We start from the raw sequence: 22343 nt of genomic DNA, 5'->3' as shown, positions 1-22343 counted from the left end.
ATGTTATTAGATGGTGAGTATAAGATGTCAATTAATTTTTGTGGGCAGCCAGATTTGAGAAAGAGATTCCACATTCACTCTGAATTGACAGTACTGGAGGCTCAATGGGTGGGCAAACAGAGTTGTGCTGAATTGGTTAGTTATCCACCTGCTGATCCAAAGCTTCTGCTGTTGACCCAACCTGGCCTGATGCTGATGGAATCTTGGCTTTGGAATGAGGCCATTGGCTGAGCAGAGGAAAGCCAGTAGAGAAAGTCAAGAAACTGAGAAGAAGGAAGGGCATGAGTGAGGAAGAGGATTCCCAGGCTGTTCCTTGCTTTACTGCCCTATTGCCTAAAGCAATGCCGGGGGGCATTCACCTACCCACCTGCTGACAACCTACCCTTGGTTTGATTCTGAAGAAATACCACAAAGCATCAGCATTTGGAGATTTTACTTTGGAGTTCGGGAGCAAAGGAGAATTTGGAGGTGCTGGTGGAGGGGTGTGATAAAGAAGAACAGAGGGCCAGAGGAAAGATAGATGGAGGGTAGCCCTTAGCAGGGAAGAAGTGGAGAAGTTAGCAAGGTTACTTTTTATCATCTGCCATGACTGTTGGCTTTGCTGTTAGATGAGCTGCCATCTTCTGTAGTGACCATCCCGATACTATTATGCATAATGCACCCATGTCTGTAAGAGTGGACTGGCCATTGGCACTAGTGACATGTCCTTCTTATGCTTGACCACAGAGGAGATTAATTGCAGCCTATACACAGAAGCTGCCCCTTAGTGGTGGTGGTGGTGCAGCTTAGAAGGGTGGGTGTGAAGAAAGATAATTAACATTAATTTCACTGATGATGCCTTGCATTATTAAACAAATTTAGAGATCATAGATATAACCATATAACAATTACAGCACGGAAACAGGCCATCTCGACCCTTCTAGTCCGTGCCGAACACGTATTCTCCCCTAGTCCCATATACCTGCGCTCAGACCATAACCCTCCATTCCTTTTCCGTCCATATAACTATCCAATTTATTTTTAAATTATAAAAACGAACCTGCCTCCACCACCTTCACTGGAAGCTCATTCCACACAGCCACCACTCTCTGAGTAAAGAAGTTCCCCCTCATGTTACCCCTAAACTTCTGTCCCTTAATTCTCAAGTCATGTCCCCTTGTTTGAATCTTCCCTACTCTCAGTGGGAAAAGCTTATCCACGTCAACTCTGTCTATCCCTCTCATCATTTTAAAGACCTCTATCAAGTCCCCCCTTAACCTTCTGCGCTCCAAAGAATAAAGCCCTAACTTGTTCAACCTTTCTCTGTAACCTAGTTGCTGAAACCCAGGCAACATTCTAGTAAATCTCCTCTGTACTCTCTCTATTTTGTTGACATCCTTCCTATAATTAGGCGACCAAAATTGTACACCATACTCCAGAATTGGCCTCACCAATGCCTTGTACAATTTTAACATTACATCCCAACTTCTATACTCAATGCTCTGATTTATAAAAGACAGCACACCAAAAGCTTTCTTTACCATCCTATCTACATGAGATTCCACTTTCAGGGAACTGTGCACAGTTATTCCAAGATCCCTCTGTTCACCTGCATTCTTCAATTCCCTACCATTCCGGAAGTGGCGGCGCTGGGAACGGCTGCGGCTCGCCTGCAGTCCGTTTGTCTTTTACTTTTTTGTGTTGTTTTTTTCGTTTTGTTTAGTTACGTTTTTGGTTTTTAGGTCGTGTTTATGTGGGGGGGTGGGGGTGGGGGGTGAAACGGGGCTTGCTGTCTCTCCCTTCGGGGGAATACGACCTTTTTGTCGTATCCCCCTTCTCTGCCTCCGTCTACGCTGAGGCCTAATGGCGGAGCTGGCGACCTCGGGACTCTGGAGGCAGCTGACAGGACTCGCCCTGAGCTCGCTCCCGTGAGGGTGGCCCAGCCCGGGGCTGGAACTGCGCTCTCGTGAGAGCGGCCTAGCGAGGGGCTGAGAGACTCTCCCGTGAGGGGCTGTGGCCCGTCGGAGTGGCCCAGCCCGAGGGTGGAACGGCACTCCCGTCGGAGTGGCCCAGCCCAAGGGAGAACGGCACTCCCGTCGGAGTGGCCCAGCCCGAGGGTGGAACGGCACACCCGTCGGAGTGGCCCAGCCCGAGGGTGGAACGGCACCCGTCGGAGTGGCCCAGCCCGAGGGAGAACGGCACTCCCGTCGGAGTGGCCCAGCCCGAGGGTGGAACGGCACTCCCGTCGGAGTGGCCCAGCCCGAGGGTGGAACGGCACCCGTCGGAGTGGCCAAGCCCGAGGGAGAACGGCACTCCCGTCGGAGTGGCCCAGCCCAAGGGAGAACGGTACTCATGTGAGGGCGATCCGGCTCGGGGCTGGAACGGTGCTCCGGTGGCTGGGATGGCGTTCTGGCGGCGGTGACCTGAGTCTGGGGTTCGGCCGCGGGCCAGCGGCTGCGTGTGCTGGACTGGAGGGCGGCAGCTTCGACCACCCCCGGGCCGCGGTGTTTGAACCGGCCCGTTTGCGGGGTTCGGTGAGCCGTGGGACTGTTGTGCCATCGCCCGGTGGGGAATCACCTCAGCGCAGAGGGAGAAGAGGAGGGAAGAGACAGTAACCCTAAGATTTTTGCCTCCACCACAGTGAGGAGGTGCTTGGAGGATACACTGTGGTGGTGTTAATTTGTGTTTATTGTTGTTTATTATTGTATGTATGACTGCAGGCACGAAATTTCGTTCAGACCGTAAGGTCTGAATGACAATAAAGGTATTCAGTTCAATCAATTCAATTTACCATGTACGTCCTATTTTGATTTGTCCTGCCAAGATGTAGCACCTCACACTTATCAGCATTAAACTCCATCTGCCATCTTTCAGCCCACTCTTCCAACCGGCATAAATCTCTCTGTAGACTTCTACTTCATTATCCACAACCCCACCTATCTTAGTATCATCTGCATACTTACTAATCCAATTTACCACACCATCATCCAGATCATTGATGTACATGACAAACAACAGTGGACCCAACACAGATCCCTGTGGCACCCCACTAGTCACTGGCCTCCAACCTGACAAACAACCATCCACCATTACTCTCTGGCATCTCCCATTCAGCCACTGTTGAATCCATCTTGCTACTCCACCATTAATACCCAACCATTGAACCTTCTTAACCAACCTTCCGTGAGGAACCTTGTCAAAGGCCTTACTGAAGTCCATATATACAACATCCACGGCTTTACCCTCATCAATTTCCCGAGTAACCTCTTCAAAAAATTCAAGAAGATTAGTCAAACATGACCTTCCAGGCACAAATCCATGTTGACTGTTCCTAATCAGACCCTGTTTATCCAGATGCTTATATATATTATCTCTAAGTATCCTTTCCATTAATTTGCCCACCACTGACGTCAAACTAACAGGTCTATAATTGCTAGGTTTACTCTTAGACCTCTTTTTAAACAATGGAACAACATGCACAGTACGCCAATCCGCCGGCACTATTGCCGTTTCTAATGACATTTGAATGTCGGGGAAGAGATGTCGGGGAAAGTGATCAAGAGCTTTGAAAAGGAAGTAAATTTAAGTTTAACAAAAGTAGGAGTATGTGCTAAGATATTGCTGAGTGAAATTAGTATTCATTTTCTATCCTGAGTAAAGCTGATAAGATTGGACACTGATTCTGCAACCATCTGTCATCCTGGTACATGTTGACTGTTGGCACAGTGAAGGTAAATGTTAACCATAACTGTTTCCCTTTTAAATGGCAGCACAAAAAAAGTTGGAATGTTGCTCTACCCTTCCTCAACTCTGGTGCCCTAATAATTAGAGCGAAGGAGGAAAAAGATTTCTTGCCTCGGATTGAAGCAGTGGTTTACTTGCTGACAAAGGAATATTTCCTTTAAATATGAGCCGAGGCTCAACGGGGAAGTGACGTCAGGCAGAGCCATAGTGGTGGGAGACTCCGTCGTCAGAGGTACGGACAGGATATTCTGCGGTAGCAGGCGAGACTCAATGATGGTGTGTTGCCTCCCTGGTGCCAGGGTCCAGGACTTTGTGGAGTGGCTGCACGGCATCCTCAAGAGTGAAGGGGAGCAGCCGGAGGTTGTTGGTATGTTGGCACAAATGGTATAGGTAGGAAGAGGAAGGAGGTTCTGCAACAAGAATTTATGGAATTGGGCAGAAGACTGAAAAGCAGGACCTGCAGGGTAGTGATCTCAGGATTGCTTCCAGTACCTCGTGCTAGTGAAGGTAAGAATAGTAAGATAGGTGAAATGAATGTGTGGCTGAGGCGTTGGTGCAGGGGGCAAGGATTCAGAATTCTGGATCATTGGGATCAGTGGCGGACTGGGTCTAAAAATATTGGTTGCCAGGAGACAAAGGGGGCCCACTTGATATAGGAAGCTGACACCCTGGCCAGTCCGCCACTGATTGGGATCTCTTCTGGGACGGGTGACCTGTATAAAAGGGATGGGTTGCACCTCAACTGGAAAGGGATCAACATCCCAGCGGGAAGGTTTGCTAATGCTACACGGGAGGGTTTAAACTAGATTGGCAGATGGGTGGGATCTCGTGCAGATCAGAGGCACGTGAGAGGCTAGAAGTTGGTATGGAGGGTGGTGTGAGAAAGGTTAGTGGACAGAATAGGCATGTGAAAGGCGGAGAGCGAGGAAGGAGGGTTGGTTTAAACTGCACATATTTTAATGCAAGGGGCCTAATGGGTAAGGCCAGATGAGCTTAGGGCATGGATAGGTACGAGCGACTGGGACGTTGTAGCCATGATTGAAACTTGGTTAAGGGACGGGCAGGACAGCAGCTCAATGTTCCGGGGTACAGGAGCTTCAGGAGAGACAGGGGTGAGGGAAAAAGAGGAGGGGGGAGTTGCATTGTTGGTTAAGGAGGATGTCATGGCTGTGTTCAGAGGTGACATTACGGACGTTTCGTCTAATGAGGCTATATGGGTAGAGCTGAGGAACAAGAAAGGGATGATCACCTTATTGGGGGTGTACTACAGACCCCCGTATAGTCAACGGAAATAGATGTGCCGGGAGATTGCAGACAACTGCAGGTCAAATAAGGTTGTTGTTGTAGTGGGGAATTTTAACTTTCCCAATATAGACTGGGAAAATCATAGCGCGAAGGGTTTAGATAAGGTGCAATTCCTCAAAAGTGTTCAGGAGAGTTTTCTTCAGCAGTATGTGGAGGCCCCCACACGCGAGGGCAACGCTGGAACTAGTATTAGGAAATTAGGAAGGACACGTGTGTGTGGAGGAGCCTTTTGGGACCAGTGACCACAGTACGATAAGTTTAAGATAGTTATGGATCGGGATGGAGAGGATCCACGTGTTAAAATGCTCAACTGGGGTAAGGCCAACTTTGAGGGTATGAGAGAAGGTCTCACTCAAGTGGACTGGAGCAGATTATTTGAGGGGAAAGGAACATTGGCCAAGTGGAATGTTTTTAAAAGTGTGCTGAAGAAAGCTCAGGATATGTACGTCTCCATTAGAGTGAAGGGCAAAGCAGGCAAACGTAAGGAAGCTTGGCTGACCAGGGAAATTGAGATTAGTCAAAAATAAGAAGGATGTATGAGACAGGTCTAGGCAGCTGGGATCAAGTGCATCCCTGGAGGAGTTTCGCGAACAAAGGAGTAAACTAAAAAAGGAAATCAGAAGGGCAAAAAGGGGCCAGGAGATAGCTCTGGCGGGTAGCATTAAGGACAATCCCAAATTATGTTATAAATACATAAGGGTGAAAAGGGTAACTAGAGAGAGAGTGGGACCTCTCAGGAATCAAAGCGGTCACCTCTGTGTGGAGCCACAGGAGACGGGCAAGGTACTAAATGAGTATTTCTCCTCTGTATTTACCGAGGAGAAAGGCAGTAGGAGGGAGGACATTGGAGCAGTCACTGGAAGTGTCTTGAAAGTAGTCAGGGTTACCGTCGAAGAAGTACTGAAGGTACTGTGGTGTTTGAAGGTAGACCAATATCTAAGGCCCGATCAGCTATATCCGAGGATATTGCGGGAAACTAGAGTGGAAATTGCAGGAGCCCTGGTTGAAATTTACGAGTCGTCCTTAAATACACGAGAGGTGCCGGAAGACTGGAGGATGGCAAATGTTGTGCCTCTTTTCAAGAATGGCTGCAGGGAAAATGCTGGTAACTATAGGCCGGTGAGCTTAACATCTGCAGTTGGTAAGTTACTGGAGAGTATTCTGAGGGATAGGTTATACAGGCATTTGGATGGGCAAGGGCTGATTAGGGATAGTCAGCATGGTTTTGTACTTGGAAGGTCGTGTCTCACATATCTGATTGATTTTTTTGAGGATGTGACCAAAAAGGTTGATGCGGGCAGAGCTGACAGTAGACAATAGACAAAAGGTGCAGGAGTAGGCCATTTGGCCCTTCGAGCCAGCACCGCCATTCAATGTGATCATGGCTGATCATCCCCAATCAGTACCCCGCACCTGCCTTCTCCCCATATCCCCTGCATCTGCTATTTTTAAGAGCCCTATCTAGCTCTCTCTTGAAAGCATCCAGAGAACCTGCCTCCACCGCCCTATGAGGCAGAGAATTCCACAGACTCACTACTCTCTGTGAGAAAAAGTGTTTCATCGTCTCCGTTCTAAATGGCTTACTCCTTATTCTTAAACTGTGGCCCCTGGTTCTGGACTCCCCCAACATCGGGAACATGTTTCCTGCCTCTAGTGTGTCCAAGCCCTTAACAATCTTATATTTTCAATGAGATACCCTCTCATCCTTCTAAACTCCAGAGTGTACAAGCCCAGCTGCTCCATTCTCTCAGCATATGACAGTCCCGCCATCCCGGGAATTAACCTTGTAAACCTACGCTGCACTCCATCAATAGCAAGAATGTCTTTCCTCAAATTAGGGGGCCAAAACTGCACACAATACTGCAGGTGTGGTCTTACTAGGGCTCTGTACAACTGCAGAAGGATGTTGTGTACATGGACTTCAGTAAGGCGTTCGACAAGGTTCCGCATGGTAGGCTGCTCTGGTAGGTTAGATCGCATGGGATCCAAGGAGAGATAGCTGAATGTATAGCAAATTGCCTCCATGGAAGGAAGCAGAGGGTGTTGGTGGAAGGTTGCTTCTCAGAATGGAGGCCTGTGACTAGTGGTGTGCCTCAAGGTTTGGTGTTGGGCCCGTTACTGTTTGTCATCTACATCAATGATTTGGATGAGAACATACAGGCAAGATTAGCAAGTTTGCTGATGATACAAAAGTTAGTGGTTTTGCAGATAGTGAAGATGGTTGTAAAAGATTGCAGCAGGATTGATTGGCCAGGAAGAATGGTTGATGGAATTTAATACAGAAAAGTGTGAGATGTTGCATTTGGGTCGTCAAACAAGGGCAGGACCTATACAGTAAATAGTAGGCCTCTGGGTAGTGTTGAAGAGCAGAGGGATCTTGGAGTACAGGTGCATGGTTCCTTGAAGGTCGATTCGCAGGTAGATAAGGTGGTCAAAAAGGCTTTTGGCACTTTTGCCTTCATCAGTCAGAGTAATGAGTATATATGTTGGGAGCTCATGTTTCAGTTGTATAAGACATTGGTGATTGTGTTCAGTTCTGGGCACCATGATATAGGAAAAATATTGTCAAGCTTGAAAGGGTTCAAAAAAGATTTATGAGGATGTTGCCAGGACTAGAGGGTGTGAGGTAAAAGGAGAGGTTGAGTTGGCTGGGTCTCTATTCCATGGAGCGCAGGAGGATGAGGGGAGATCTTATAGAGGTATGCAAAATCAAGAGAGGAATAGATCAGGTAGAGTCTTTTGCCCAGAGTAGGGGAATCGGGGACAAGAGGACATAGGTTCTAGGTGGAAGGGAAAAGATTTTAAAATATTTTAAGTTAGACAGGTACATGGATAGGACAGGTTTGGAGGGATATGGACCAAGTGCAGGCAAGTGGGACGAGTGTAGTGGGACATTGTTGGTGGTGTGGGCGAATTGGGCCGAAGGGCCTCTTTCCACACTGTATCACTCTATGATACATGTTTGATCTATGTATTTCAGATATTTTCTAGTTTTAGTTCTGGTATGGGGTTTATCTGCAGTATTTTGATTTGTATATGCTAATGCTGACTTTCCTCTCTGGACTTCAGGTGAATGATTGCATCGCTTTTGTTGAAAAAGTGCCAGTGCGAAAGATGGAGACAAAACTGTTGGACTTCTTGGATGGCAGATGCAGAGCCTTATCTCCATCTTATAGTTTTGAAAATGGCAAGAAGTCAAGAGCAGCTTTGTTTGGACTTGAGAGGAAGTTGAATGATTCATTTGACCTCAGCAAAACGTTCCCACGAATGGCAAAACCTGCCCTCCAGAAGATGGCTCCAGGAACCTACTGGAACTTAGAGTCTTTTACAGGTAAGCTTTATTTTATCATCGAGTGTGCAGGAATATTTCTTTGGTTGGAAATGCATAGTTTGTCTCCAATTAAAATACATTTATCATACATTTTATCAACACTGTTGTGTTGATAAACATAGAGTGTAAAAATCCACACAGTATTTTACTACAGTTGGGTAGTACTACAGAGTCATCCATGTGATAATCTGGTAAGATCTTCACTCTTTTGCCTTGGTCCTGACCTTCAGGGTGTTCTATAATGCTTGGAGGTTAATGCCAGGAGGTCAATATGGGTGATCCTTTCCCTCGTGTCCTTGAGGGACACCTGAGTGCCCTGTCTTCCATCAGTGGATCTGGGTTGGTGACAGATTGACAAATTAATGTCTTGCTGGCTGAAGAGGCAATTGTACGTACTGGCTAAGATTTCATTACTCTTCGCAGTGAAATGTTAGAAATAACAGATTTTGGCATGACTTGTTTATTGTTCCAACAGGTGATTCTCTGAACTCCTACAGTTATTCTTCTGTGGCCTCTCAAAATATTCTTTTGCCATATCTTAGTGGTTCCTTCTCTTGCCCTGGGTCTAATACATCAAGCAACATTTGGAATCTTTTTGGAGGTGACAATTCAACTCTCCCCACTGTGGTTCGGAATCCTAACAAAGCCATCCTTACAATAGATGGTCTGACTACGGAGGTATTAGATGAACCCTTGATTGTTGATTTTTTATTACACAATTGTCTTTTCATATTACCTTTTTTCCTGTAATAAATGTCTCAAATTATTTGTAATAAATCACCACAACAAACATGTAGCTAAACTATTTTATTGAGTTAATCCTGATATGCAACATTCTATATTCAAGCTAGTTCTCATATACCTATCTCACGTATTCCGTTATTGTGCAGGTCTAACAGGAGATGTTTTGCTGGAATATACCAAGTCTGAGTAAATGACACTCTGCTGAAATACTGTAAAACTTTAAATGCCACTTCAATGCCTTGAATGATATACATGTCTCCCAGTAACACCATTATTCTGCTTCTTTAAAGAAAATCAGTGTAGAAAACGTATCTTCCATACTCCTTTTATTGACCAAGCAGAATAATCATTCTAAGAGTAAGCAACCTGATTGTATCCATTCCTTGTGAAGCTTTGGCATTTTTTGGAAGATATCAAAACATTTTCAGTTTGCAGATCTTGTAATGTATTATTCTTCATGCATAACAGATATTGGTAGCCAATGACATGGCTTGTAAGCTGCTTTGTTATAGTAGCAAAGAGCTGATTGGTCAGAAGTTATCTTCACTCATATCAAAGTCCAACCAAGTGCTGGAAGAGGCGCTGTATGAAGACCATCCGGAAATTGATGGACAATTTGTGACTGTCTCAGGAAAAGTGGTATGTGGTTTAATAAATATGTTAATTTGATGTGCCAACTTGCATCTTCACTCCCAACTCCATAATTTCTAGAGTGGTGTTGACAGTAATAAATTTGCTTCACTGATAGCCGTTAAAGAAGCTTTGCTATAAACTATTTCAGAAGAAGGGCTGTTTGAATAGAACCTTGGATAATATTAAGAACTGTGAATTGTGAACAGGAGAATTAATTTGTGTTAAGTCTCTACATTCAACACAATCAAAGCCTCGCACAAGCAAAGGATTGCAAGAGATATGATCAGGCCTTAACATGTTGTGTAATTTCCACAAACTGAGCACTGCACTTTTTTTTTTTTTTTCTTCTCTTTAAATTTTTATTTATTTATTTATTTTTAATTAGAAGTACAGTAAATTACAGTAATACACATCACATATATCTTATTAAATTTTGTTGTACCACTTCGTTTTTCGAGCTTTAAAAAAGGTAGAAATAAAAGAAGTAAGGAAAGTGAGCAAGAATCGTGAAGGTGCAGGAAAGTGTTGGGAGAAGAAAGCCCCTTAGGGAAGAAGTTAGAGAAGGAAGTAAAGAAAGGAAATAAGACCCTAGAAAGAAAAGGAAAAAAAAAGGAAAAATAATCGCTCTATTGTAACACAAAACTCCGCAAAAAAGGATATACCAACCGTGTTTTTTTAGATCCTGGTACCATTTATATTTTAAATTACTATTGCACCTTATGCTTGTAATAGTTCCGTAAATGCGTCTTTTGGATGTGGTCTGCTTTGCCTGCTAGGAGGAGTCTCATCTCTTCCAAGTGTAGTGTTTCGAACATGTTTGAAATCCACATTTTTATTGTTGGTATTGGAGCATTTTTCCAAAATTTGAGTATAAGCTTTTTTCCCATTATTAGCCCGTAATTAAGTAAGTTCTTTTAAAACACATTTAATTCGGGGTTACCTTCCGATATTCCAAAAATGATCCATTTTGCTTTTGGTACAAGTTTTATTTTAAATAATTTTGTGAAGATTTCAAATATTTTGTTCCAGAATTTTTTAATTTTTATACAGAAAACAAAAGAGTGCGCTATGTTAGCTTCTTGTGACTGACATTTATCACAAATGGGTGAGACATTGGGGAAAAGTTTATTTATTTTAGTTTTTGAATAATATAGTCTATGTAATGTTTTATTGTTTTAAAAGAGCACTGCACTTGATGGGACTTTCATGGAATAAACTTCATAATTACAATTGAGGGTAGAGATAACGGGAATGAATTCTTTATTGAATAGAGTCTAGTAACAAACTACTTTCTATTAATTGTCCAGTCTAATGTGGGAGGGATGGAGATTAGTTATGGTGAAGAAAAATATCAATTTGAGCTGATGTTGAGAATTTATTAACTAAGTGTTGGAATGGAATTAATATTTTTCACTGCGGAAGAGAATCTAAACTGGAGAGTTAAAAAGGGATAAAATTAACCAGTAAATTACCATAACTAAACTGCATCACAACAATAGTTATCCTTTTCTCATTGTGGCTTGTGTTCATGAATCCAGATTGACATTATTGGCAAGGATGGAGTGGAGATTCCAGTGTCAGTCTGGATGAAACGCATGACCGGTGAAGAGAGGCAGTGTTGTGTTGTGGTGATGGAACCTGTAGAGCGACTTACTGCCTCTGTCACATTCACAGACACGGTAAGTTCTCAACTTATTTTCAATAAACATTGGCTGCCCGGTTGTAGTGTGCCACAGAATGCAGCAAGATAGTTCAACAACAACTTGCATTTATAAACTACCACTGAATTAGAGAAGCACCCCAAGATAAATCCAACAGCACATAACTGCTGTGCTGTCAAATGCAAACTAGAAGAACAACTCATTCTGCTTCGGTAGCTTGATATGAATATTGAATTTTCACATTTCCAGTAACCCACTCCCACACTGTTCCTTACCCACTCCCAAAAGTCCACCCTGTTCTCTTTCCTTTTATTCACCTTTTCCATCTCTCCCACCTGGCTTCATTTGCCCATCTTTTCCCCCCTCATTTGTTTCCACCCATCACCTGCCAACTCCTGCCCCATCCCACCCACAACACTTGTATATACTGGTCATCTTTCCTCTTTTCCCATCCCAGTCCTAATGCAAGGTCTGGACCTGAAATGTCAACAAATTCCTTTTTCCTCCAAAGCTGCTGCTTGACTCGCTGAGTTAATTCAAACTCACAGTTTGTGGCTTGCCCTGGATTCCAGCATTTGCAGTATCTTCAGATAAGACAAATTATAGAGATGCAAGAACAATAGGGCTAAAATTGTGGAGAATTTCACTTTCCCCAATATTAATGAGTTTTGTTGTGAAAGATGTAAAGGTGAAACTTCTAAAGTCCATGCAGGAGAGGCTGTGAGCCAGTATGTAGGGAATTGGATAGCCTAGGACCTTAACAACTATAACTGGCAATAATGAAGTGATTAAAGTAAGGTGTGCAAGATGCCAGAATTAGAGAAGCTGTGGATATGATTACTGGTAATGACAGTGAATTTATTTGGGCCATTAGGTCAGTGTTTCCTTGCTGGCAAGCAATCTGATCGACCCCATTTATTTTCTTGTACCAGACGGTCTCTCTCATGTGCCCATCAACTCCCTTTAGATTCTTCTTTGCCTTTGATATACCATTCACGACAGCCAATTAGCAAATCATAACCAGATTACTCCAAGCATATCTTGGAATGTGTAGGGAAGCGGATGCACCCTGTGGAAATAAATGATGCAAAAAAAAAGAACATACAAACACAGCATGAGAAGTATCTGAGGTCCAACTTGGTCTCTATCTGTGAGGTGCCACTGCAAACTGATGTGCCACTGTACTGTCACATATTTTGGGGGCTTGAGGAGGCTACTGAGCATAGATATGAAGTCAGTAATAGTTTAAAATGTATAAGAATTTTATATGTAAGATATTAAGATAACATTAAAATGTGTTTAATACAACATATTTTAGTTAAAATTATTGAATTAACTTTGGATTAGAACGAACTGGAAGAGTCGAGGCACTACTTTATTAATTTTAATGATCTTTAAAAGGATATCTGTTGTACTTACATGGCTAAAATGACAAAGGAGTGGAAAAGTAATCTTCCTTATAAACTGCACTTGGATGCTTAACCTCTGTTTCATCTGTTGATTCCTCAACTCTCCTATCATCTCCACCTCCACCACACCTACATGTAATTCTACTGTGTTCACTAGAAAATGTACTATATTGCTGTGTAACATCTTAAAAGTGGATGAAAATGTATTATTGAAAAGAATAACATCCAGTAGACTGGAAAATCTGCTAGTCTCAAATATGCTGGATTAATGGAGTTTTGCTGGATTTTTCTCACTTACTTTTTGCAAGATATTTTGGTGTATGCTAATTGGCTGCAGTGGTGGTCTTCAAAACAGTGGCTGCACAATATAATTCAGAAAATGTAGGAGAAGCAATTGTAGATGACAAAACCAAATTACTGCATCGGCAGTAATTTGGTTTTGTACACATAATTTATTGGTTGTGAGGCTGACACAACCTGAAAATGTGATTGTGATGTATAAATATCAGGTTTCTTTCTTCCTAATTATCCTTCAATTTTGTTATGATTACTTTATCCCTAATTTGCAATTCTTTAGTAAATTTCCAGCTATCGTTCTAAATTCTGGTAATCTGCTATTTTGAAATCTGCACGGTTTAGTATCTGGCTCACCAGTGCTCTCGTTTCCATGTTCCACTTAAACTCACCGTAACCCTTAATTCCCATACTCCTGAAAACATAAGGTTCACTGGCAAATTTATTGTAGTACTTTATGACATCCAAAAGAACACTAAATTTAAAGCTTGACACAAAATGCTGGAGTAACTCAGCGGGACAGGCAACTTCTCTGGAGAGGAGGTTTTGGGTCGTGACCTAAAGTGTGTTTGTGTCTGTATGTGTCCTAATGTTTGCAAAATCTGCAGGCCTGGCACCATTAAAAGCCCCAGAGTTCTGGATTTTTTAAAGATTACAGTTTTATAGTTTTTGAATGCCAAAATGCAACATTGTGCATTAATTTTATGATTATTTAGCAGTAAAATTAATGTTCTTTTCTTTAGGGAAGAATTTTATCATGTGACAAGCCATTTGCCTATCTCCATGGTTATGCATCTGAAGAGGAGATTGTTGGCTTTTCAATAACTGATGTCATTCCTTCGGTAAAGATACCGTCGTCTTGTAAGAAGATACCAAAGGTTTGAAACTATTGAATGTGAATGTAGTGAAATTAGATTGCTGATCAGGCTGAGATGTGCTGTAAGAAAACCCTCAGAAATATACATACTGTATAATGATGTGCATCAGATTATTATCCCACATTTGTCATCTTGAACTGATTTTCTTTTAGGCTGTAGATGCTAAAAGATCTGACCTTACTGTTCACACTGGTAATTTACCACCTTATTTCTTTTCTTTTCCTATTATAGAAATGCCCAATAAGCTTTCAGTTTTTTTTTTTGTCTCTTCGCTTCTTATTGAGCTATCTTTTCCCTCCTGCTGCTTATAAACAGATACCATTTTCAATGGTTTATTTGAACAAAAATGAGTGATCATAAATTGTTTAACTTTAACCTTTAATTTTTCAAGAACGGTTATCTTTAAGTATTTTGTTGTGGTTACTCTTAAAGATGTTTCGGATGAAGGTGTTGCAGGATGAAGATGGGTTGCAAAAGGTGATTTTGGGCAGGATTACCTCAGTAATAGTCCAATCAATTTAAAGGGAATTTCGGAATAGAGTAAACCCTCGTTTTAATGGACATCTTTATAAATGGTTTCGGTTGTAGCGGACAGACCCACCAGTGGCTGCCGATGCCTCCCATGCTCGTGCCGTCGCCCTAGCTACTCGCGCCATCCCCGGCTCACGCTGCTTCCAGGCCAGACCTACTGTTGCCACCCCTGGCCCACACACCTTCCTCGGCTGCCACCACCACTGCCGAACCTTGCCTGCACTCCGGCTGCCCATGGTCCACGCGACCATTGACTGATCCTCACCTCTCCCTGGACTGCCAACGGGCCGAGCTTGCCTAGATTTTCATCCAGAATTTAGGTCGGTCTGCCTGTCTGTCTCAGAATATAAAGAAACATTTCGTTTATCAGTACAATTAAATATGGCAATACCAAATTAAGTCTGAGGGATACTTTCTTTTATCACTTAATTCATGGATATTTCATAATAATCCTCAATATTAGGGGAAATATTATAATATTCAATGTGGTGTCAATTATGGAAAAGCAGCAAGACTTGTAGCTACAGGTGGTTTGGAAAGAGATGAATTGCTGGATGATTTGTTCATTTTCTAGTGTATCTCTTTCAGAATTTGAAAATTCAGCGAGCAGTCGGCAGAGCAAAAGGTGGCAACACTTTCCCTCTCAGTATTAAACTCAGCCTTAAAGTCCCGGAGAATTACAGCACCGGGGTGCAGAATTATATTCATGCTGCAGGTATAGTATTAGAAAGCTTTTGGGGTGGGTGGGGAAGGGGGGGGGGAGGAATGAAACAGCTAAAATGAAATGATTGATGATGAGTAAGTCATTGGGTGCCGTGCTGCATTGCAGTTTATTTGCTATGGAAGTGGCTTTGCATTTTGGGGATGAATGTGGCTTTGCATTTTGGGGTTTTATTTCTGAGGCTGCACTGTAGAATGTGTCAATAAACAAAGGGCGAAGACACTTAATCTGAAACAAAGCCAAAAACAGCAAGTCACAGTATCGATAGAGCAAAGTAGAAAGACGAGATTAATTTACCACTTAGAGTTCTGCAAATATTGCTACATTTTAAGAAACACAGCTTTCAACAATGTAGTAATATAAATTGTACCTTCTGAAAGAATTTCTTCATTCAAATGTTCCTTTCTTGTTTGTATGGGCAGTCCCCAGGTTACAAAAGGGTCAGATTCATGAGAACTGTTTATAACCTACATTTTTCAAGAATTAGAAATTCACAAAAATAGTGTGTGGAAGAGAATCACTAATATGGCTGTGAAGGGAGAGGGAGCAAGTGTGGGAAGAGTGGTTGCCACCAGCCTCACTCAGTGAGTAAGTCTGTTTCATGCTCCCAGCTATGCTCACCTCAGTCCAGCAAATGGGAAAAATGGGCCTATAATTTACTATATGAATCTAGGTTATATGACTTGTATGTGGTTGGATAAGTACTAAGCATATACATACTTAAGGTTGCAGAAAGGAAAACATTGTAGGGATTGTAGCATTGTAGGGCACCAGTTCCAGAGACAAAGTCCAATGTCTGCAATGGGGTAGGGATAAATCAGATTTTGATTTTTTTGGAAGGACTGTTCAGAAGCCTGACACCCGAAGGGAAGAAGCTGTGCCTGAGTTTGGTGTCGCACGCTTTCAAGCTTCTGCATCGTTCCTTATGGTAGCAGGGAACTATGGACTAGGACCCCAAGATCCCTCTTAGATTAATGGTGTTAAGAATCCTGCCATTTGCTGTACATTTTCCCCTTAAATTCTACCTCACACTTGCTTGGATTAAACTCCATCTGCCATTTCTCAGTCATATCAATAGGTGATCTGTATCCTGCTGAATCCTTAAACAGGGATGTCCAAAGACGTGCAGGTTTGTAGGTTAATTGGGTTCCTTAAATTGTCCTTGGTGTATAAGGTAGAACTAGTTTAGTTAGCTTATTCATGTATTTCATTAATGAATGGGTGATCATTGGTCGGCATGGACTCAGTGGGCCGAAAGGCCTGTTTCCACACTATCTCTAAAATAAACAACCTTCTTCACTATTCACACTGACACTCTATCTGTTCATTCCATAATGGTATCACTTTTTTTCTGTTTCCTGATGTTTTAAAAATTTATAATCCACAGTCATACAGTACGGAAACAGGCCCGTCTGCACAACTTGCCCTTGCCAAACAAGATACCCATCTACGTTAGTCCCACCTGCCTGCGTTTGGCCCAGAAAACGTTTTTTAACTTTCTTTCAATCTTTGTGATTTTGATGAAATGAGTTTTAGAACAGAGCTGCTGAGCTCTGCAGTCAACTTTTTCAAATGGAACTGAGAGGGAAATATTTTATCCTTCAGTATCTCCCGTCATATTCTTTATAATCACAATCTGTCCTTAAAACCTTTTGGTAGCAGAAAGCCAAGTTTTTTTTTCTTCTATGAGTACTGGGTTTTCTAACTAATTTAATGAGTCGGAAATTATGGGGAGTAGGCAGGAGAATGAGGTTAGGAGGGAGAGATAAATCAGCCATGATTGAATGGCGGAGTAGACATGGTGGGCCGAATGGCCTTATTTTGCTCTTATTATGACCTTAGTCCTCTATACTTTTCAATCATACGTAATTTTTTGATGCAGATGTACTTTGTTTTTAAGATCGCCTTTATCTTTATTCTCAGCTGATTCCCAGGACGATATAAATCAAGCAATCTCAGACATGGACGTGGTTTTCTCAGGAATTTTGTGGGTTTTTACTACTATCAGTGGTCTGATCACTGTTCTGCCAGATGGAGCTATACACAGTTTGAATAATAACTTTGCTCTCATGTTGTTTGGCTATGAGAAAACAGAGTTGTTGGGCAAGGTAAGATGCTGAAAGGCTTAGTGAGCCACTCAACCTATTATGCTTATGCTTCCTAGGCGATCTACTCTAGAACTCTTAGAACATTCCAACAACACTTTCATTTGTATAAAACTTTAAAGAAGTGCAAGTGTCCCAAGACACACACACACACACACACTCTCTCTCTCTCTCTCTCTCAATCTCTCTCCCCCTCTCTCTCTCTCTCTCTCTCATCTCCCCCTCTCTCTCTTTCCCCCTCCCCCTCTCTCCCCCTTCCTCCCCCTCTCTCCCCTTCCTCCCCCTCTCTCCCCTTCCTCCCCCTCTCTCCCCTTCCTCCCCCCCCCCCCCCCCCCCTTTGAACAAGTGTCTTAAGAAAAGAGAGGAAAGGAAGGAATTACTGACAGTAAAGCCTGTTTGGATGGCCTCAAGTTTATGGGGAATAGAATGAGGGAAGTAACTTACATATGGATAAACAAGTGTTAGAAATATCCATACCTAATACTACAATATAGTACTAAATAATAATACGATACAGAACATTTCAATACAGGAGAATTCAAACTAATTTTTATCCTAGATTTTTTTTTAAATGAAACACAGCCACGGAGTAATTTCTGGGTGATGTTTTTCAATGAATATGATGTTTGTTAGTGAAAATACAAGAATATGTCCAATGGTAAACATCCACAATATTAACAATTTAAAATCTATACATCTGCTGACATGGGAACAATCAACTACTGAACATGAAGATAACTAACTTATCTTTCAGGTCACAACTAAAATGTCATTTTTCAAACCAACTTAAACAGCAAGATTTCTTCATAAGTAATCTCCAGGCCAACCTCAGAAATGTAATTGGAAGAGAAGATGCATTCTAACAAAGTACATGCAAAGGAATGCAGAGATGTCAAATTCTGAAGCTATAAGAGCAGAAGTGAAATTAGTGAGTAGAAAATGGGCAATATACAGAGGCATAGCATGGTAAAAATAATCAGTAAGAAAGGCTCAAATCTGCCTCTTGAAATGGGCACTAAGCAAACCTTAGTCATAGAGTCATTGCCTACTGGCTTTCCAACCCATCCAAAGCTTTGTGTTCAAAATAGTTTCAAAGTGCTTAACATTATAACTTCTTGCTTAGCACTGCTGATTGACTTAGGTTATTTTTATTTACACATAGTTTATCCTTTTTTTTCATGCCTGCAGATGTATGGGTTTTAACTGTTAATGTTGTGGAAGATTTTGTTGGATATATTGTATCTTCACTATAATAAACAAACAGCTTGGTAGAACGTCACCAAGAAATTACTTGGTAGCCCTTTAAAAAAAAAAATTCCAGCAAATAAATCTGTTCTAATTTTCCTGCATTTACATTTTTTGCCTTGCAGTATTAGCTACATACTGAAGAAAACGTTATTTAAAAAAAAATCAGTATTGTAAATCCAAAATATGTTTTTCCTATTAAAAAGTACATAATAAATATTAAATAATGTTAACTAATGAAATCAAGTTTTGGTTTGCGGCGTTCTGAGATGCAAGCATCTTTTTTTTTAGAATATTACATTTTTAATTCCTGGTTTCTATGACTACATGGACCCAATTGATGATGGATTTTTACCATTATCTCCTCTGGAAGATGAAGCCGATGAAGTAGAAGTATGTCGTAATGGTGAGGCAAGTGTAGGAGGGTGCTATAGTTACACAGCACTGTCTGACATTATACCAGGTAAATTAAAAATTGCAATCAGAATTCTTTATTTGCTTTTGCTTCTGCCTAGTTTAAATAGCGTGAGCTATTGCTGTGCTCCTGCTTTGCTGCTGTAATTAGTGTACTAGTTGGAATACTAACTAGATATGGGAGCGAGAAGGCACCAACAATAAAGATATAAATTGTTCTTTAAAATTAATGAGATGGTGTCAACATTTCTATATTGCAGTCAAAATTAATGAATGCATTTGGTTCTTTTTAATGATTTTAAATAAACTGTTTGCAAAGTCTCCTCCATAAACTGTTGTTAGACTCAAAGCCAACAACTATCAGGACATCTGTTGTCTGAATAGATTATAGATATTAACTTTAGTGAGCCATATTAATTCTGTTTTGTTAAAGCAATGGACATTATATAATGTGGGTTCAGATTTGTATATGTTTACAAGTTAGTAAAGGAATTTAAAATATTTTCTATGTTCTGAGTAGTTGCTGTTGCCAGAACCTTCCATATATTGGTGTTATTCCCATTGTAGGTTGTATGCAAGCTGTAGAAGGATCTGTAACGTGTAATCTTCTTGTTTTTTTTACCATAAATTGTGTCATGAAATTCTATTTTGATTATTTGAAGAATGGCATTTTGGCTGTGTTCAGAATTTTATTCCATGATTCTAACATTTTTTCTGTAAAAGCCCAAAGAGAACCTTGATTGTAGTTAATTAACAGGATATTTTGTAGAGGGTGTAATATATGGTTCATTATTTACATTGAATCAGCTATTTAAAACATTGATTTGAGCCACAGTTTTCAAGAATTGTGATTTTTCTTTTGATTAATAGAAAAAAGACAGTAAAATTAATTATTAAGATTACCTCTAATGCTAGATATTACTTCAATCATATTTTAAATTACTTGAAACTATTTTGGCATGCATTGTATTTTATTGAGCATCTTAAATCATTAAAAATTCCTTCCTTGCTATATTATAAATACATTGGTATCTAGTAAGGTTATTTCATATGGACACATACTGGGGTAAATTGGAATATTTTAAAGATCTGACCTAAAGTCTAATCTGATGTGCTGTAATGCAAAACAGCAATATTTGCATTGTTTTTAGTGATTCAATGCCCCTGAGGAAATAATTAACTCTAAACGAAGTAGTTACTCTGCTGTTAATTAATGGGTGGCATAGCATTAAATAGACATGATGGAAATTATGAGTTGACAATATGTTTAAAGCTTGTCATGTTTTGTGGTGCAAAATTCTACTGGATTTCTTTGAAAGATTCTAATGGTCAGGTGGTTTGAATCTGGTCAGTGCTGAAACTTGCTTTGGTCAGATTTCACTATAGGAATATAAAGAGCAGCAGGGAAGTGCTTCTAGAATTAAAATAATTATCTGTCTACAGAAATCACTTGGTGCCTTTTTATTCACACAAGAATATTGAATAGAGAAGATGTATTGTTTTGGATTTTAAATAGTTATAAAAATGCTATTGGTGGTGCCTTTCATTGGTGTAGGTTAGTATTTATTGCCTATTTAATACAGTGAGAGCAAGTGAGAATCTACTATGAAGAAATTGGGGATCTGAGATAAAACTGTATATACAATTGACAGCATAAAATCTTGCTCACATTGTTTTCAATAGGAGAATCATATCTATTGTAGTTGTTAATACATCAGAATGCTTTTGTTCCTTTATAAACTTGTGTTCTCTTTTTCTCTTTGTGGTGCATCTTTTGGTCTGTTTCTTTGGGTTATGTGTATATTTAGAAGACCGGGATTATGCAGGTAGCATCAACCTGCTTTGCAATAACATCAAGATGTCTAATAAGCTCCCTGCCTTATCTGACACAACAAAGAAAGGTACGGTGCACAGAATAGGGTTTGGGAGGAGTATACGGGACCATTTTATGCTGGGGTAAAATTAGATGTGCTACATAAATTTCTGGATTCAGGTTTTGTATTAATGTCTGAACATTTTATTTTAGATTAGAATTTAATGCATCAGAAATATATTAAAACCTTGCTACATTGTATAAGTTGCCCCTATCTTCCAAAAATGTATATTTGTCAACCATGACGCTTGTGCACCTATTTCTCAATGGAAAGGTTGTGGTTTCAAGCCCATTCCTGAGCAAACCCTAGGAAAAGCATTTGGTACAATTCTGAAGGAATGCCAAACTGTTGTTTTGGATGAGACATTAAACTGCGGACTTATCAGGCATCCTGAGAAACATCTGTTATTTCCATTGATTTTCTCCTTCTGAAGACATTACTATTCCTCAATGAATCTTCCTCGCAATTTGTCATGTAGACAGAATGAATGATTTCTATGAAAACTTTAAACTTTTATTATATAAGAAACACATTTCTGTGCCATTCCATAAAAATAATTTAACACTTTATGAAAGAAGTTATCCTGGAGATGAGAAATGCAATACCTGAATGCTTACCTGTTGGTAGTAGTGTCTCCTTTCAATTTCTTTAATGCTGCACAATAAATTATTTTACTGCTGTCTCTCAGGAACAACACGATTTCCTGATGAGCATTGTTAGAAAAATGACACAAAATTAACAATAATCATGACTAGATATTTTATTTTACACTAACAAAAGAAAATATAAATATCTATGATTGCACTGCCTTTTAAAGAATATTTGCACAATATAACAAGAAAAATACTTGGGATATACCAGGACTTGGCTTCGGAACATTTATATAAGGAATAATAATTTTGTGTGGTGTTAACCTAGAATTGTAATTTTAGTGCTTACAATGTGATTTCTAATGTAGATCCAAGCCTGTTGGTTGCTGGAAATAGAGCTCTTGTACAACAGGCAAAAGACTGTGGTATCGGATCAAGGGTCCCAATATTTACCGGAACCAGTTCAAGGTTAAATAGTAACTGCAGCCTTCCTTCCACCATGTCATCTCCAAAAGTCACCTCGACTCCTTTCAGCAGGTAAAAAGATTTAATCCGTCACCAAAGTCTCTCTAGAAACCAAGATTTTGAAATGGGAATGCCATTTTTGGAGTTAGCTTAATACAGTCAACTACATATGATTCAATGTTGGTCAAAAGCTGCTGAATTAATTTTATCCTTTCAATTGGAGACTTTTGTGAAGTATTTTACTATCTTTATAATTTCTGTAGCATCAGAGTAGAACGGAGAAAAAGGAAATGAATTCACAATGATCATGTGAAGTGAGGACTTGGGTGTTAGATTTGCCAACTAGTGTGACAACCATGGCATGGAGTCTGGATAGAGAAGAGCCGTTGTGAAATATGCTGTTGTGAAATATCTTGGCAA

At 40.7% G+C, this 22343-nt stretch overlaps 1 protein-coding gene across 4 annotated transcripts in view; it reads left to right on the top strand.

Annotated features, from left to right (window-relative positions):
- pask (PAS domain containing serine/threonine kinase) overlaps positions 1-22343 on the top strand; it is a 47515-nt gene that overhangs the window by 1851 nt on the left and 23321 nt on the right. The window contains exons 2-12 of one of the 4 annotated variants that reach the window (XM_033031603.1): positions 3635-3710; positions 8098-8359; positions 8835-9037; positions 9572-9742; positions 11275-11415; positions 13844-13978; positions 15098-15224; positions 17154-17338; positions 18872-19043; positions 20803-20895; positions 21827-21995. In XM_033031603.1, coding sequence (XP_032887494.1) covers positions 3687-3710; positions 8098-8359; positions 8835-9037; positions 9572-9742; positions 11275-11415; positions 13844-13978; positions 15098-15224; positions 17154-17338; positions 18872-19043; positions 20803-20895; positions 21827-21995 — 1682 coding nt within the window. In that variant the 5' untranslated portion in view covers positions 3635-3686. The remainder of the gene's footprint in view (positions 1-3634; positions 3711-8097; positions 8360-8834; positions 9038-9571; positions 9743-11274; positions 11416-13843; positions 13979-15097; positions 15225-17153; positions 17339-18871; positions 19044-20802; positions 20896-21826; positions 21996-22343) is intronic. The other 3 variants (XM_033031604.1, XM_033031605.1, XM_033031606.1) reach the window with 3 other exon arrangements.

The sequence above is a fragment of the Amblyraja radiata genome, chromosome 13, assembly GCF_010909765.2.
Source record: "Amblyraja radiata isolate CabotCenter1 chromosome 13, sAmbRad1.1.pri, whole genome shotgun sequence".
NCBI lineage: Eukaryota > Metazoa > Chordata > Chondrichthyes > Rajiformes > Rajidae > Amblyraja > Amblyraja radiata.
Note: the sequence above shows the minus strand (reverse complement) of the source record. Positions and strands in the feature narration are given on the sequence as shown.